The sequence below is a fragment of the Haemaphysalis longicornis genome, unplaced genomic scaffold (assembly GCF_048455015.1).
Source record: "Haemaphysalis longicornis isolate Haplotype H1 unplaced genomic scaffold, Haemaphysalis longicornis Haplotype H1 scaffold_3, whole genome shotgun sequence".
Taxonomy (NCBI): domain Eukaryota; kingdom Metazoa; phylum Arthropoda; class Arachnida; order Ixodida; family Ixodidae; genus Haemaphysalis; species Haemaphysalis longicornis.
Window position 1 is genome coordinate 26,119,514 of NW_027526335.1, and position 13,206 is coordinate 26,132,719.

At 47.1% G+C, this 13,206-nt stretch overlaps 1 protein-coding gene across 1 annotated transcript in view; it reads right to left on the reverse strand.

Moving 5' to 3' along the window:
- Positions 1-386: 386 nt before the first annotated feature.
- Positions 387-13,206, reverse strand: part of LOC144174174 (uncharacterized) — a 152,655-nt gene continuing 139,835 nt past the window's right edge. The window contains exon 3 of the mRNA XM_077702688.1: positions 387-12,038. Coding sequence (XP_077558814.1) covers positions 11,751-12,038 — 288 coding nt within the window. The 3' untranslated portion in view covers positions 387-11,750. The remainder of the gene's footprint in view (positions 12,039-13,206) is intronic.

Sequence of the window (13,206 nt, forward strand, 5' to 3'; positions counted from 1 at the left end):
GCGACCATCTTTTTTAAGGCTTGTAGCGTGCTGCAGTAACATAACTGGTGTACAGTTAATGGGCTTGTGCATTTGTCTTAGTTGTCACTATCATCAGCTGTACATTTAATTAAAATTATATTCGAAACTTTTAATTTTGAGAGCTTTACGCACCGAAGCAACGTCTGGGCTAGGGGTCGCGCCGTTCTGGGGGGCTCCGGATTAATTTACACCAACCCGAAAGATCGACACACGAGAATTTTTTGTTCTCGTTCAAGAGAAAAGCGGCCACCGAGGCCGGTATTGAGCCCGTCTCCTTTGGGCTCAGCAGCGCAATGCTTTAGCCACTGAGCTACCGCGGTGGGCTACGCCGACGCCAGTGATCCAGTTGGGCACAATGCATCCAAAACGTTTGGCAAATAACCTTTATTAATTCATGACCAGGAACGAGGTAACAAACGGCAGTTTCCTGAGAAGACTGCAGCAAGCAGGTTCTATAGTGCAACCAAACGCAATGAACTGCAAGCAGCAAGCATTTCAAATACAAGCAAGGGAATGAGCACTTCGAATAGCACATCTGTCACGATTCCGGTCACAGATTCACAAACAAAAAGGCGGTGACAGGTGGGCGTCGTGGCCCGACCTTGTTGGTATTACCAATTTCAGTGTGTTGGCACTACGTCACAACGGCAAGGAGCGCCGAAACTAAGAAACGGGCAATATTAAGCAGCTCAGACAGTTCGGTACTGCAGATTTCTTTCACAGAGGAGGTTTTCTGCTGGCGAAAATATCTCTTCTGAATATTTCCTAACACCGTGAGCATTTTATTAAGAAAACAAATTCCAATAATTTGAAGCAAACGTTTCTGCTCCCTGACAAGGCAAACAAAAATCGTGAGACAGGCACCGTGATATATGGCGTTGATTGAACGGGTGACACTGACATGTACATAACTTCTGAGAGAGGAAAAAAGCACCTCTAAGAACGCACCAGGACTGGACAACTACTGGAAAATGTATTTACTTGCAAAAACGATGTTTATTGGACGTGTAAGTACACTTCTTGTGGTGTAACACAATAACTGTTTTTGAAGTGTGGTAAAGGCCGCACATATTTTCAGCCTGGCTGCACCTTACCTAATGAGATCACCTGCATTATAGTCAGGAATGTTTTACTTCGGCCTTTTATTCTATTTTTGTGACCTGTTAGACCATGCATGAGTAGGCCTTGTGAGATCTAAAATCGTGAGATCTAACATCGTCATAAGTTTGTTCAAGCGGACTTGCGCTCAACGTTTGGGGAACTCTTGGGCATGTTCAGCAATGGTCTTCTATCAGTGTGTGTGAGACGTGGAATTATGGCGACGGTACTTCAAACGTCAACGGAGTGAGTGCTTGCTTCGCAGAGTTTATGACGGAACAACGCTGTAGAGATATATGTATATGCACTTGTCTCTTTTATACTCAACGCTGCTTTCAACAAATGCTAGAAGCCACCATTAGAACAACATCTGTGTTTTGCGAGGAGACGGTGGATTGCGTCAACAACAACAGAACCGCGTATCTTATTTCACACCGGTGTATCAGCGAACAATACTATAAGCGAGCAGCCTTACTGACACATTGACGAACTGTATGACACGCTGTATTGATGTTATTAGTTTTACAGGGGCTACTTATGTCATTTATGTCATCTATGGCGGAAAAAATACGATCTAGATATTAATCTGTGTTTTCAAAATATACAATCACCAAACGCCATTTTTAGGCTGTATCGCGGGAGATACGAGTGGCCGGCATGTATAGCGCCATTTAATCCAGTTTAATTCATTCCGTCTAATCCGGGAATTCAAAACCATTCAATCATAGCAGCCTTGAGCGGTGATATCGGCGAAGACATGCACGCGTGCGGGGACCATTTGGGAGGCCAAGCATTTTTTGCGCACTCCCTTTTTTCGATGATGTCGACTTGCCGCGCAGCGATAAAACGCTGACATGTGGGCAGGTCGACGCTCACACGATAATCCCGAGAAACTAACCTGCTGTAAAGTTCTCTAAAATTCTGCATGAGGCCCTTGCCAGTGAAACGAACAATATTCCTGCAGTGGTACGGACCATATATTTTGCTATCACATTTCGTTTGTTATAATAAGCAAATTATTGCCCCTTTTATCCGCAGGAGTTGTTTTTAATATCCTTGTAATCAAATATGTGTGCACCATCATGACGACAGTGACGAAACAGCGTCAAGATTGGGATTTGCGGGCACTAGCGCCCAAACTTGCGCTGTTTGGTTGCCTTGTAGTAGAGCAAATGTACAAGAACCGAGAAATGCGCGTACATTTTGAAGCCGTATTAATCACGAGTGGAGTGATACGTATCCAATGGAAGGCTGTAGCAGCACCACTAAGGTGCACAGATATATTTTTATCGGTCAAGTTTCCTTTCCAAACGCCAGTGGCTCAACCTAGTCCAGACAGATTAAGTTTAGTTTTCCGGCCTCCTGCTATAGCAACCTCATAAACCGTTTTTCGTCGATTCTACTAACTTAGCTAGCGCGCTGTCGTTTGGACAGTGTTGGTATAATATTTGCCTAGAGAAGAAGAGTCACCTAATGGAGTCCTGCTTGACTCACGAGCGGCTGTTAAGCGTGAATCCAGGATTTATGTCGCTGCAAGTTCGGGGCCCATAACTCTACGGGACGCTGCACAGAGTATGTGTGTACGTATTACGCTCATGCACGCGACGAGCCTCTATTAACTCGGGCGGACTGTGATCGACGACACCCGTTAGGTGTCGCGCCTTGGCCCCAAAGCAGGAAAAAGCGAGATACGGCGGCGAACAGATGGGGGCACGAGACGGAGCGCCGACAACGAAGGCAGAGAGCAGCCAAGCATAAACGGCTCTGTTGCTGAACTTTCATCTGCCGGCTGCCTTCTTTGATTCTTCCCCGTTTTTTTTTTCTCTTGTGAGCACCGAGAAGAGGAGGGCTAGTGGCGACAAAACTGAAGGCAAATATGGGAAGAAGCAGTGTCCCTGGGCAAGGAAAAGATTTTTCCTCCTAAGGACTGATCTGCAGCTCCAGACAAGGGACTGGCCGAAGCTGGGGGAAAAATACAGCCGGCTTAAATGACACAGGCAACACATCAAAGACACAAGCGCATACTGGTTCTTCAACGGACCAAGCAGAATCAAGGAATGACTACAAAGAACATTCACCGGGCATTACATTTGTTCCGCCTTAATAGGAAAGATGGCGCGTTCGGAGGAGCGTGGAAAGCTGTAGCGCGTTCGCGATCGCATCGATTACCATTTATGGGCTGCTATTTTAGGGGCGAAGCACCTTAGGACCTCGCTCTGTCCGGGGCTTGGCGTCCGTGTACACAGTGTTGCGAATGCGCGAGGAGCATTAGATTGGATTGAATTAGATTGAAATGGATTGGATTGGATTGAGATTGGATTGGATTGAAATGTAATGAAATCGATGGGATTGGTTTGGATTGGATTGGATTAAATTGAATTGTATCGGATTGGATTGCATTCGAACTGTATATACTGTACACACGCGTTGTAACTCATTTACACGCACGATTGGGCAATGCCACGGGCTATTTACGGTAAGAACGGTCTCCAGTGCTTCGCGAACTCGTCATGATTCACTTCGTGGAGATGCGTGAATTTTTTTTTTCACTTTTAATAAGGATCGCTATGTTGTAGCTAAATAAGCGCGCTTTTAGCGGTGAGGCTTGCCCCTCTGCGTGTACTGGCGGCTGTCAAGTGGCCAGGCAAAGTGTGATCCATTGTACACCGAACTCATTTTTTAGCAGAGAGCGCCCATGTCTTTTTTCCTGCTTTGTAAGGCGTCTGCACTGTTTTTTTTAATGGAGGTGAAACTAGTCTGTACTTTTGGTCAAGAAATACGCAACACGGATGCGTTCTGTCACAACATTGCTGTGATACAGTTCCAACTAATGTCTGCCTCGTGCTTTCGTTAGTGAAAGCACAAAAGAATTGTTGAGCTCCCGAAAAATAATCTACCCACTTTGTAAAATCCGCCAGGCCTTGCACGTGTACGGTCTCTGCATGCGAGCTCTCTTTGATCAACGGAAGCCCCATGGCGCACAACGTTCTCAGTAACGCACGCCAAAGACGAACGAAGGGAACGCGGTGGATTGTTTGAAAATTATGTTCCGCGAACGATGGAGCTGTGGAATTAAATTGACGGCGCTTTCCGCAGGTTAAACGTTATGAAGTTCGGGAAGAATTTAATTTTCTAGTCACATACTATACGCACTGTTCCGTTTGTTTACTTTTTGTGTGTGTGTGTGTGTGTGTGTGTGTGCGCCCAATACTTCCATGTCTCAGCAACGAGACCTCAGTATTTGTAAATTAAAAAAGAAAAACAAAGAAGAAATGGGGACAACAACACGGACTGGTGGAATATTCGGCGTGTAATCCAGTTGGTCGCATTCCCGCCTCAGGGGTGCTGCAGCGGCGCAATAAAAACAGTAGGGAAGAGAAAGGAAAATGGTCGTCCGGTTTCGCTGGCTGCGTAAGCCGAAAGACTTGCGTATGCCAGTGAGAAGTACAAGTGAGTGCGAAACTAAACGCCCAACAGTGTGCTGCGGGCCCTTTGAAATGATTTTTAACGCCTTTTTATGCCGTGTGCTTGGCTAAGATATGCTTCTGGAGTGGTATTCTCGCAATTGTTCGTTTTGAAAACGTCCGTTTTGCATCCGTTTTTTTGTGACATATTTCCAGTTGTAGGCGGGCTTTGGGTTGACTTTTGCCAACCGTTCTTGTAAACACAGTTTAAACGTCTCTACATATTTTAAACTATTTTTTATGTGCTTATTGTTTCGACAGCGAACCAACAACAACGCGACGAAAAATCGTCTGCTCCAAATCGTCTGCTTCGAGTGGCTCCGAGAAGCCGCGGCTCATATATCTCTGCAGTGCTTGCATGGCGTCACATCTTTGGGTAGACTTTTGCCAACTGTTCTTGCAAACACATATGAAACGACTCTACCTATTTCAAAACTATCTTTTATGTGTTTATTGTTCCGCCAGCTAACCAACAACAACGTGACGAAAAATCATCTGCTCCAAATTGTTTGCTCCGAGTGGCTCAGAGAAGCCGCGGCTCATATATCTCTGCCGTGCTTGCATGGCGTCACATCCGGGTGTTTGCTTTTAGTCAGTGAGGGCTCGCTCAAAACGGACGCTTTTGAAACGGACACAAAACGGACAAAACACGAGAATACAGCCCCTGGATTCCACGAAGAGTCCGGGGAAGTTAGGTTTTAATGAAAACTGCTTGACTGGAAGAAAATGTAGGTGTATAATAGCCGGCCAGTTCCCTCTGGTGATTATTGACCAGCGTAAGCTGCTCACGTGGGCAATCTTCGCGTAACCAATGATCGGCAGATAAATACACGACCATTTGTGCCAGTGTATTCGCAACATCTTAAATATACCGCCCTTTTTTTACCTCATTCTCAGGGTATCACACTTACCGGCACTGCGGCCGTATTCCGCTTGGCGTAACAAACAATGCGGGGTGTTTGTTTACCATCACGCGCCGCGGCTGCACAAAAAATTACGACTATCTGTTTCTTCGGGAGAAATGGTATAGCGAGTTGTCATGACAGCACTTCTCACGTTAGATACATCTCGCCCAGCAAGGCTATAGACAGATGAGAGCGTATTTAAACCAACAAACGAACGCGTTAAAACGCACCGTGCCGGCAGTTTGCGTTGGCCGTGAATTCGCGACGGTGACCGGGTATCTTGTGTCGGTACCTCAAGTTTACCCACATTCCACACTTAGTCGAGGCGGACGCGAACGCTAGTAATCCGTGAGTGAATTAGATTGTCATTCATTCTTCAAACCCAAACTTTACTAATATAAAGACGACTTCTTTCCTTTATTTAACAGTGGTATGATAAATCTAGTTTGGTAAGGAACGGTACTGTGGGGAAAAGAGCTATCGCACGCGGAATATACAGGGGGTTAGAAAAGAGGATGGCGAGTGGAGCCAAGGTGAGTTACGAGCGTAAACAATAGTGTGCACAGTCCACAACAAGCTTACTCAACCGTTTATGTGCTATCCGCTGGCCAAAAGCACAGCATATGTGTTGCCTTTTTTTCGGGCATTACGCTCATTTCTTTTCAAGTTAAACCTTTGGGGATTTTCACCAGGTGCTAGGCTTAATAATTGTTCCCGCTTTACATTGGAAACCCGCCTTTATATTAACATTCTTTACCCGTCTCGACTGTAGACGAATTTTCTGTTTTGCAGCTGTTGGGTTATGTTAAAAACCATATAAGTTATGGCGAAGGTTTGGAGTATTAGCTTGAACTTAAAAAGAACACTCTGCCTATTTTTTAAATTATATATAGGCTGCCCCTTTCATCTGTGTATGAATTTTATTACCACCATTAAGCAAAGAACATGCAGCGGCGTTAATTTTAAATAACAATGTGAGTGTCTTTAGTGACTCTTCCTTATTTGCCTCGGAGTACTTTTAAGCGTACACATCACATCCTTCCACATATTTCTTACAAACTAGCTCTTCATGGTGCTGTGGCGAGTTTTAAATAATTGAAACGTACGCTCGGTTTTCTCACGTGTACGCGCATATATACATATAACACATTGTGTAAATACCATGCACGAGTTTTACGGCATGCGAACATGGGGGAACAGCTATTGCAGAGTACAAATATCAACCCGGACAGTCGCTCGCTATAGCTAACGTATGTACATTTTCCCGCGCGATCTTATCCCACACGAACACGTGTATCGAAAGACGGCGCAGAGAGTATCGGTTCGCTTCATACGAAATGCAGGGGCACGGCAACTGTACACGCATTGGCACAACCTCGTGTAAGTTTTAAAAAAATACGCTGGAGACTAGCAAGCACGGAGTAACTGCGCGGGGGTCGCGGGAGAGAGATAGTCTGCATGGATTACGCTGCGGTACGTGTTCCCTTGGTTCTAGGTAGTATATCGGCACGCTTCAGCGCGGCGGATCTACGGGGGTGAAATTGTGTACTCTGAAGATGCTCCCGTGGTGTAGTTCGAGTCAACTGCACACCAGACGGCCTTGCATGTCGGTAGACGCCCTTGAAGTACGGCACCTAAAAAGTGAAGCAGTTTACCGAGAAACGCGGAAGAGACTGGTGAGACCCGCACGTTCTTCGCACGCCGAGCTGAACTCATCCCGGATGGAAAAACAGCCTCGAGATGCGAAATGGTCTTTACCTCACGGCGAGTTTTCTGTTCTGGACGCGCTTTGTCGAAGCATTCGAGGATGACACGTGTGGTACACCACTGTTATGAACAGTTGTCAGCTGCTGATGCAATCCGTCTTTTCTTTCGAGAGGCTAACAATGCCAGCGATAGCTCACTGCAAATCAGCCCGCCGAGTTTCGGAAACGCACGTTCGGAGTTATTTACACATGGTCTCGAGGGGAGTAGATGTATTTCCCAACTTGAGTACAGTCAAGCGCCGCTACAACGAACGCTTCTACTTTCAAATAGTCTGTACAACGAAGCAAGCCGTATAGCCTGACCAGATTCCTGTCTTTCCCATGTATTGTGAACGCAACTGCAGCGAAGACCACTACAGTGAATTTGCCTGTTTAACTAAAAAAATTGATCCGTTACCAATCGTTGATAACGAATACAGCTAGCCGCCCACGTTGCAACGCGCAGGTGATAGGTGTACTGACGACCGCGAGTCATGCAGTTAGGTCACGGAGCTGCAGGAATCGATAAACACGGACAGCGTGTGTTGTGGCGCAGCATGGGCTGTGACGGCCGACGATTACGTCTCGGTGGACGACAAGGCTCTGGTTTGCTCTGACCCAGCAACTGACGACATCGTGGAGGCCATCATAGAGAACTGAGATGCCGTAAATGATCAGGCTAGCAGCGATGAAAAGCTTCCAGAGGAGCCAAGCGTTATGACTAACCGCGAAGCGGTAGCAGCATTTGACGCGCTCCAGATATATATCTCGTCACTCCCTGACCTCGTGCCGCAGCACGCCGTAAACTTTGACAGCATCAAATCGGCAGTGGTTCCGCATTCAGTACGTCATCCTACTGTGCAAAAGAAAACTGACGACGTTTTTACGGCTATTGCGTTTTAAATTTGACGATTGTTTCTCTCAGTGAGCTTATCTGCTTTGTAGGGGGTCAGTTAAGTGCGCGACGCATACAGCGAAGTGACGTGTATAACGAGCAATTATCGCGGTCCCACACGCTTAGTTGTACAGGCGTTTGACTGTATTCAAAGCGATGGCCTCGTTCATTCGACCGTCGCAGGGAAAAGCAATCGCTCAACCCTCATGGTTGCCGCTTTTACAAAAGAATAACATAACAAAAGGAACAGCTCAGCGCAGCACGCCGCTTGTGCTTCTCCGCGGAATGCCTACATCTACCCGCTCCTGCGTGCAATGCACACTTTCACTCGTCAAACTTTTAAAAGTGAACACGGACGGTAGCGGAATGCGCAAGAAGGTACGGTCTGTATCTGCTAAAAATTCGGAAGGTGTGAAGCCTTCTTTGCGCATGCAGCTGAAGGTTGAGAGTAAAAACATAAAAAAGGGAATCTAGGTTACATTCAGTTTGCGTCCCTTCTCTTTTTTTTTTGTCAGGAAAAAACACACAGTTTTCATGCAATGCACCCAGGAAATCGGAGGTGCACAGCACACTCACAAAGAGCAGTTTCTCTTGGAGATTCATGGACCCGACTCGCACGAAAATATTTTCACACACAAAAAGAACGCGATATAACGAAGCACGCACACCAGCATTACGATGAGCACACAATACAGAATCAACAGAACATCTTCAATTTATGCACTCACTCTTGACATGGTTTTGCGATGGAGTGGGCTGCCCGTGTTTTCCTTTCCTTGCGAAGCCGCAAGCGGGGTGGGAAAATATTTTTTTTCGTTGTCAAGCGATATCAATGGTGAGAGCAGAATGTTTTCGAAACGAATGACATGGCGAGGAAGATAACTATTAGTGTTGATTTTATGGTCGGCATCATTTCACCAAATTATGTCCGCTTGACCAACCGCAGTGGCATTCTAATTGGTAGAATACATTATCGCTAGCTCTGCGGCAGCCCCTGGCCAGCAGCTGAAATACAACAAGGCGTAGTCAGTAAAAGTAAGATAAAACACGGAATAGTAGAAGTAATGTATGCAGTGAAAACAAAATCACCTAGCACAACTATCGTCCGATCTCGTTGGTTTTAGGAATAACAAGATTGTCGAGGTAATTCTTTGGACCGCTTCGATCATGCCACCGATAAAGCGAAAGCTGTTGTTAGATTTGTTGCTGTTTCTTAGCTGGAAATGCGAGCAACCGCACATTTGATTGAGTAAGTTGTCAGCTCACCCGCAGTTGCAGCGAACTATTTGAGGCGCCGCCGCAGTAGTCGTTCGCGTAACCTAAAGCTAGCCTCCTTGTAAGTAAATAACTTTTTTTAAATTTTAAAATTTGTTACGCACAAAAATTTTCATTTCTTACATACTGGGAATTTTTTTTTGCTACGGTTTCACCAGACCAATTTTTTGTGGATACTTCATTTGGCAGTACACAGACGAAGGGATTTGGAAAACCACAAAATGTATGTCTAATGGTGTTCTGAGAATTATGGTCAGTGTTTAAGGAATCCAAGATAGCTAATTTGGCTAGTTTTGCTAAGTATATGTTCGAACTAGGAGAGCAACTCAACGTGTTGAAAATGGCAAGCCGGTAACATTTGTTGGAAGCCACGCATATATTTTGCGGAGCAACATCACAGGTAACATCAAAACTGAAAAGTAGAAAGCGTAAAGTAAATGCTCATTAAAAGCTTAGAGCAGCAAAAACGTTATAGCGATGAATACGCCACCATTGACCACTGTAACCCTAAGCTTTTTGTTCCTGCTCGTTAACAAAGAGGATAACTTTATTCCGGTGCTGAAACCAATTATACTCTAATTGGAAACAATCGCATGACGGTCAGGACAAGGCGGTCTTTACAATTAGCGACCGTGGGAGATTCCCGTTTAAAACTGAAAGCTGCGGAGGCCACAGACTGCGGTCAGCTTCTAACGCAAAACTTTAGGGCCGAAGCCCCTTAGGGGCTCGGGCTGTCAGCGTCTCCTCTCGTCGTCGTCGTTTCATGTCGTCACGGTACTGAAACACGGGGATACTCCTTTTCCTACACCTCGTGCGTGCTAGAACGTTTCATCTACGTGGGCAAAAACGCGTATTAAAAAAAAAACACCGGGACACTCGTTTTCCAGCGCCTCGCGCCAGAACGCTCTGTGCTTCAAAGACAAGAAACCCTTACAGCACGGCTGTATACCTCTACCCCCAAACGGTTTCATCCCCACAGGTAAAAACGCCAAGGCGCGAAGAATGCACTTATACACTGCTGCTTCGCACCTCCTCAGGTTTCACGTTTAGTGGAGATGGCCCGGTTTTATTTTAACGGGTGTTCATTTGCATACAACAATCGGTTTCACCTCTGCCTTATTTCGGACGACAAATGCTTTGTGTCGCAGAAAAACACAAACAAATAACAATAATAAAACAAAGCACGTGCGATTGCCGCTAACTAACTCCTAGCGAAAGACTGTTTCAGCCGGCAGCTCACTGCTGCTTATTGTGCTGACATTATGACCACATTACCGTTTTAGCGGGCTGACTGAAATGTTCGTGCACATCCACACGTTAACACATACCCAGGTACACTTACACACGCACGCGTGCATACGCACAGATGCACATCCTCAAGCACGCACACGCACTTGGACACTTCTCTTTCCCGCAGATACAAAAATAAATGTAGCAACTTTTGGTCTCCCGCGTATTAAAGTAACCTGAGAGCAGTGTGGCACTCATGTTATTACACTCGCGCCGGAAACAAATTCGCAAAAAGTTCGAGGAATAGAAACAATGAAGGAAAAAAACCAAAAAATGGGATTCAAAATAATAAAAAAATTTTAATAGGATAGCGTAAAGAAAACAGAAAGACAGATTAGTCCTTTTCCTTGGCAACAGCGAGTACTTGCGGCACGATGGCAAAGCGGACGTTTGGAAGCTGCTGACGGCGCATGAGAGCGTTAGCCATTCATCGACCACTTTGCCGCAAGCAGAGCTTCTCACTTTGACGGGGCCGCCGCTTTTCGCGCTGCGAGAGTGAAGCGTGCACGGAGGGAGAAGAAAGAACAAGAAAAGAGCGGTTTTTCCTCGATACCCACCCATGCAGAAACTTCGGCACATTCGTTAGTGAAGCCAGACGCTTGCCATGCTAAATTAACAGTCGGGCACAATGCACTCGCGGGGTAAAAGGGCTGCCTGCATGGCTCGTCATTTGGTTAGAGCAGATATATAGAGACAGCCCTCCTCCTTCCACATTTCCGTTAGAGACACAGGTCGGCAAGCAAACGAAGCATCCGCCTTTGTTGTCCGACCCCTTCCTTCACGTGTGTTGCCATCTCGGGTGCCTCACGTTCGATCAGGGCAGGGTCTGCTCAAGACATACAATATCTCTGCCCTTGATAATGCAACACAACGGCCAGCTCATTCTCCACTAATCTTCTGGCCCGAGAAACTAAGCAGGAAGGACGCTGTAACGAGTAACCCTGAGTTTCGCTGACCAAGTAACAAAAGCACGTCTCGGCTTTTCGGGCGGGCAGGGTTCTGCCTCAGAAACGAGACCGCCAAGTCCTTGCACAAGGTGGTTGCCGCGCTTTCTTCCTCAAGAGGCTTGCTCGTTGGCGGCGACCATGGCTGGTTGCGGGCGTGGCGACGGGGGGCAGGCGTGCGGCGGCGGCGGGGGGCGGGCGTGCGGGCAGGCGTGGGTCTCGCACTGCGAGCATCTTCCGCTGGTACTGGCGACGCAGGCGTCATGATGGCCGCGCGGGATGCCATCAAGCGTCGCGGGGGCCTCGCCTCCGGAGGCCGGAGGGATCACGCCGTGCTCGGGGCTGTTGCGAGAGTGCAGCCCCGACGAAGGCGGAGGCAGCTCGGGCACGATAAACTGCACCTGCGACACCGGACGCCGAAATCGCTCATGAAACACCAATGGGATGCGCCCTGAAATGAGAGCAAAGCGCTGAAGTTTACAGAGGAGCTGGTAGCGGCATTTTCGTCGCCATTCTTCGTGTCATCTAGGATACAGCATTTGGAAGTACATGCTGCCTGTCAAGGGTGCTTTCCAGTTAAAACGGCGCGTGTGCGTAAGAAGCCCACACACCGAACTAAGGAGGCGCATGCAGTGGACCACGTCTGTGAATTACTCGCCAGATAATTAAAGGGAAAAAAAACGAACCTATACACCACGGTCAACATCATGGTTAACATGCATACCCATTGTTAATTAAAGTAAACAAACGACCTCTGTATATACATCGTCATTACGCTATCTCTGTGACGAGGAGGAACGCCGACAGCATCTCTGCGCGCTACGTGCCAGTAGGCAGTGTTTACTAGTCCCCCAGCCAACCCTCTCCCGTAAAGCCGCATCTACGGCCCGGCAAGCACAAACCTCCTTTCTTCTTAGCCCACCCCGAATTCACTGTATACATGGCATCCTATCCCACCCAACTTCCTCTACACCCAACTGGCATTCCACCCATGAGTACGACACCTGTACTTGGAAGGTCATCCACCGACCTGCCGCCCCGCCTAAGCTCCCACATCTCTTCCTGGGAGGAGGATTGGCAGAACCAGGATCATGGCGTGGGCGTCGAGTCGACGTAAGAACCTCTGGCGGCCCGCTGCCTACGGGTTAGTGAGGAACTCTGGAAGATCTGCGGACCGGCCGTCTCCTAATGAAGAGACTGTGGAAGGACGGCCCGGACTAGGACTGTCTAGACAATAAGGTTTTCTGTTTCGCTCTGTAACGATTCCGCGTTAAGAGCGCTTACCGGCATTCATTAGCTGCAGCTTCGGGACCGGAAATTTATATTTATGTATACAGTGTATATAGCGTCTGTATATCACACGACTGCTATAAAACAGTTTATAGCATTAGCTGAAACAATAGCATTGGAAGAAACCCCGTGCGAATTGACGTGAACACGAGACGCATTGCTATGCAGACCACATGCGCGGAATGAGTTGTTAGTAATCGACTAGAATTTGACGCTTTCTGCACGCCGGAGAGTGAACTTGACAATAAAGGTTACGGCAGGAAGAGCGGCACAAAGCAT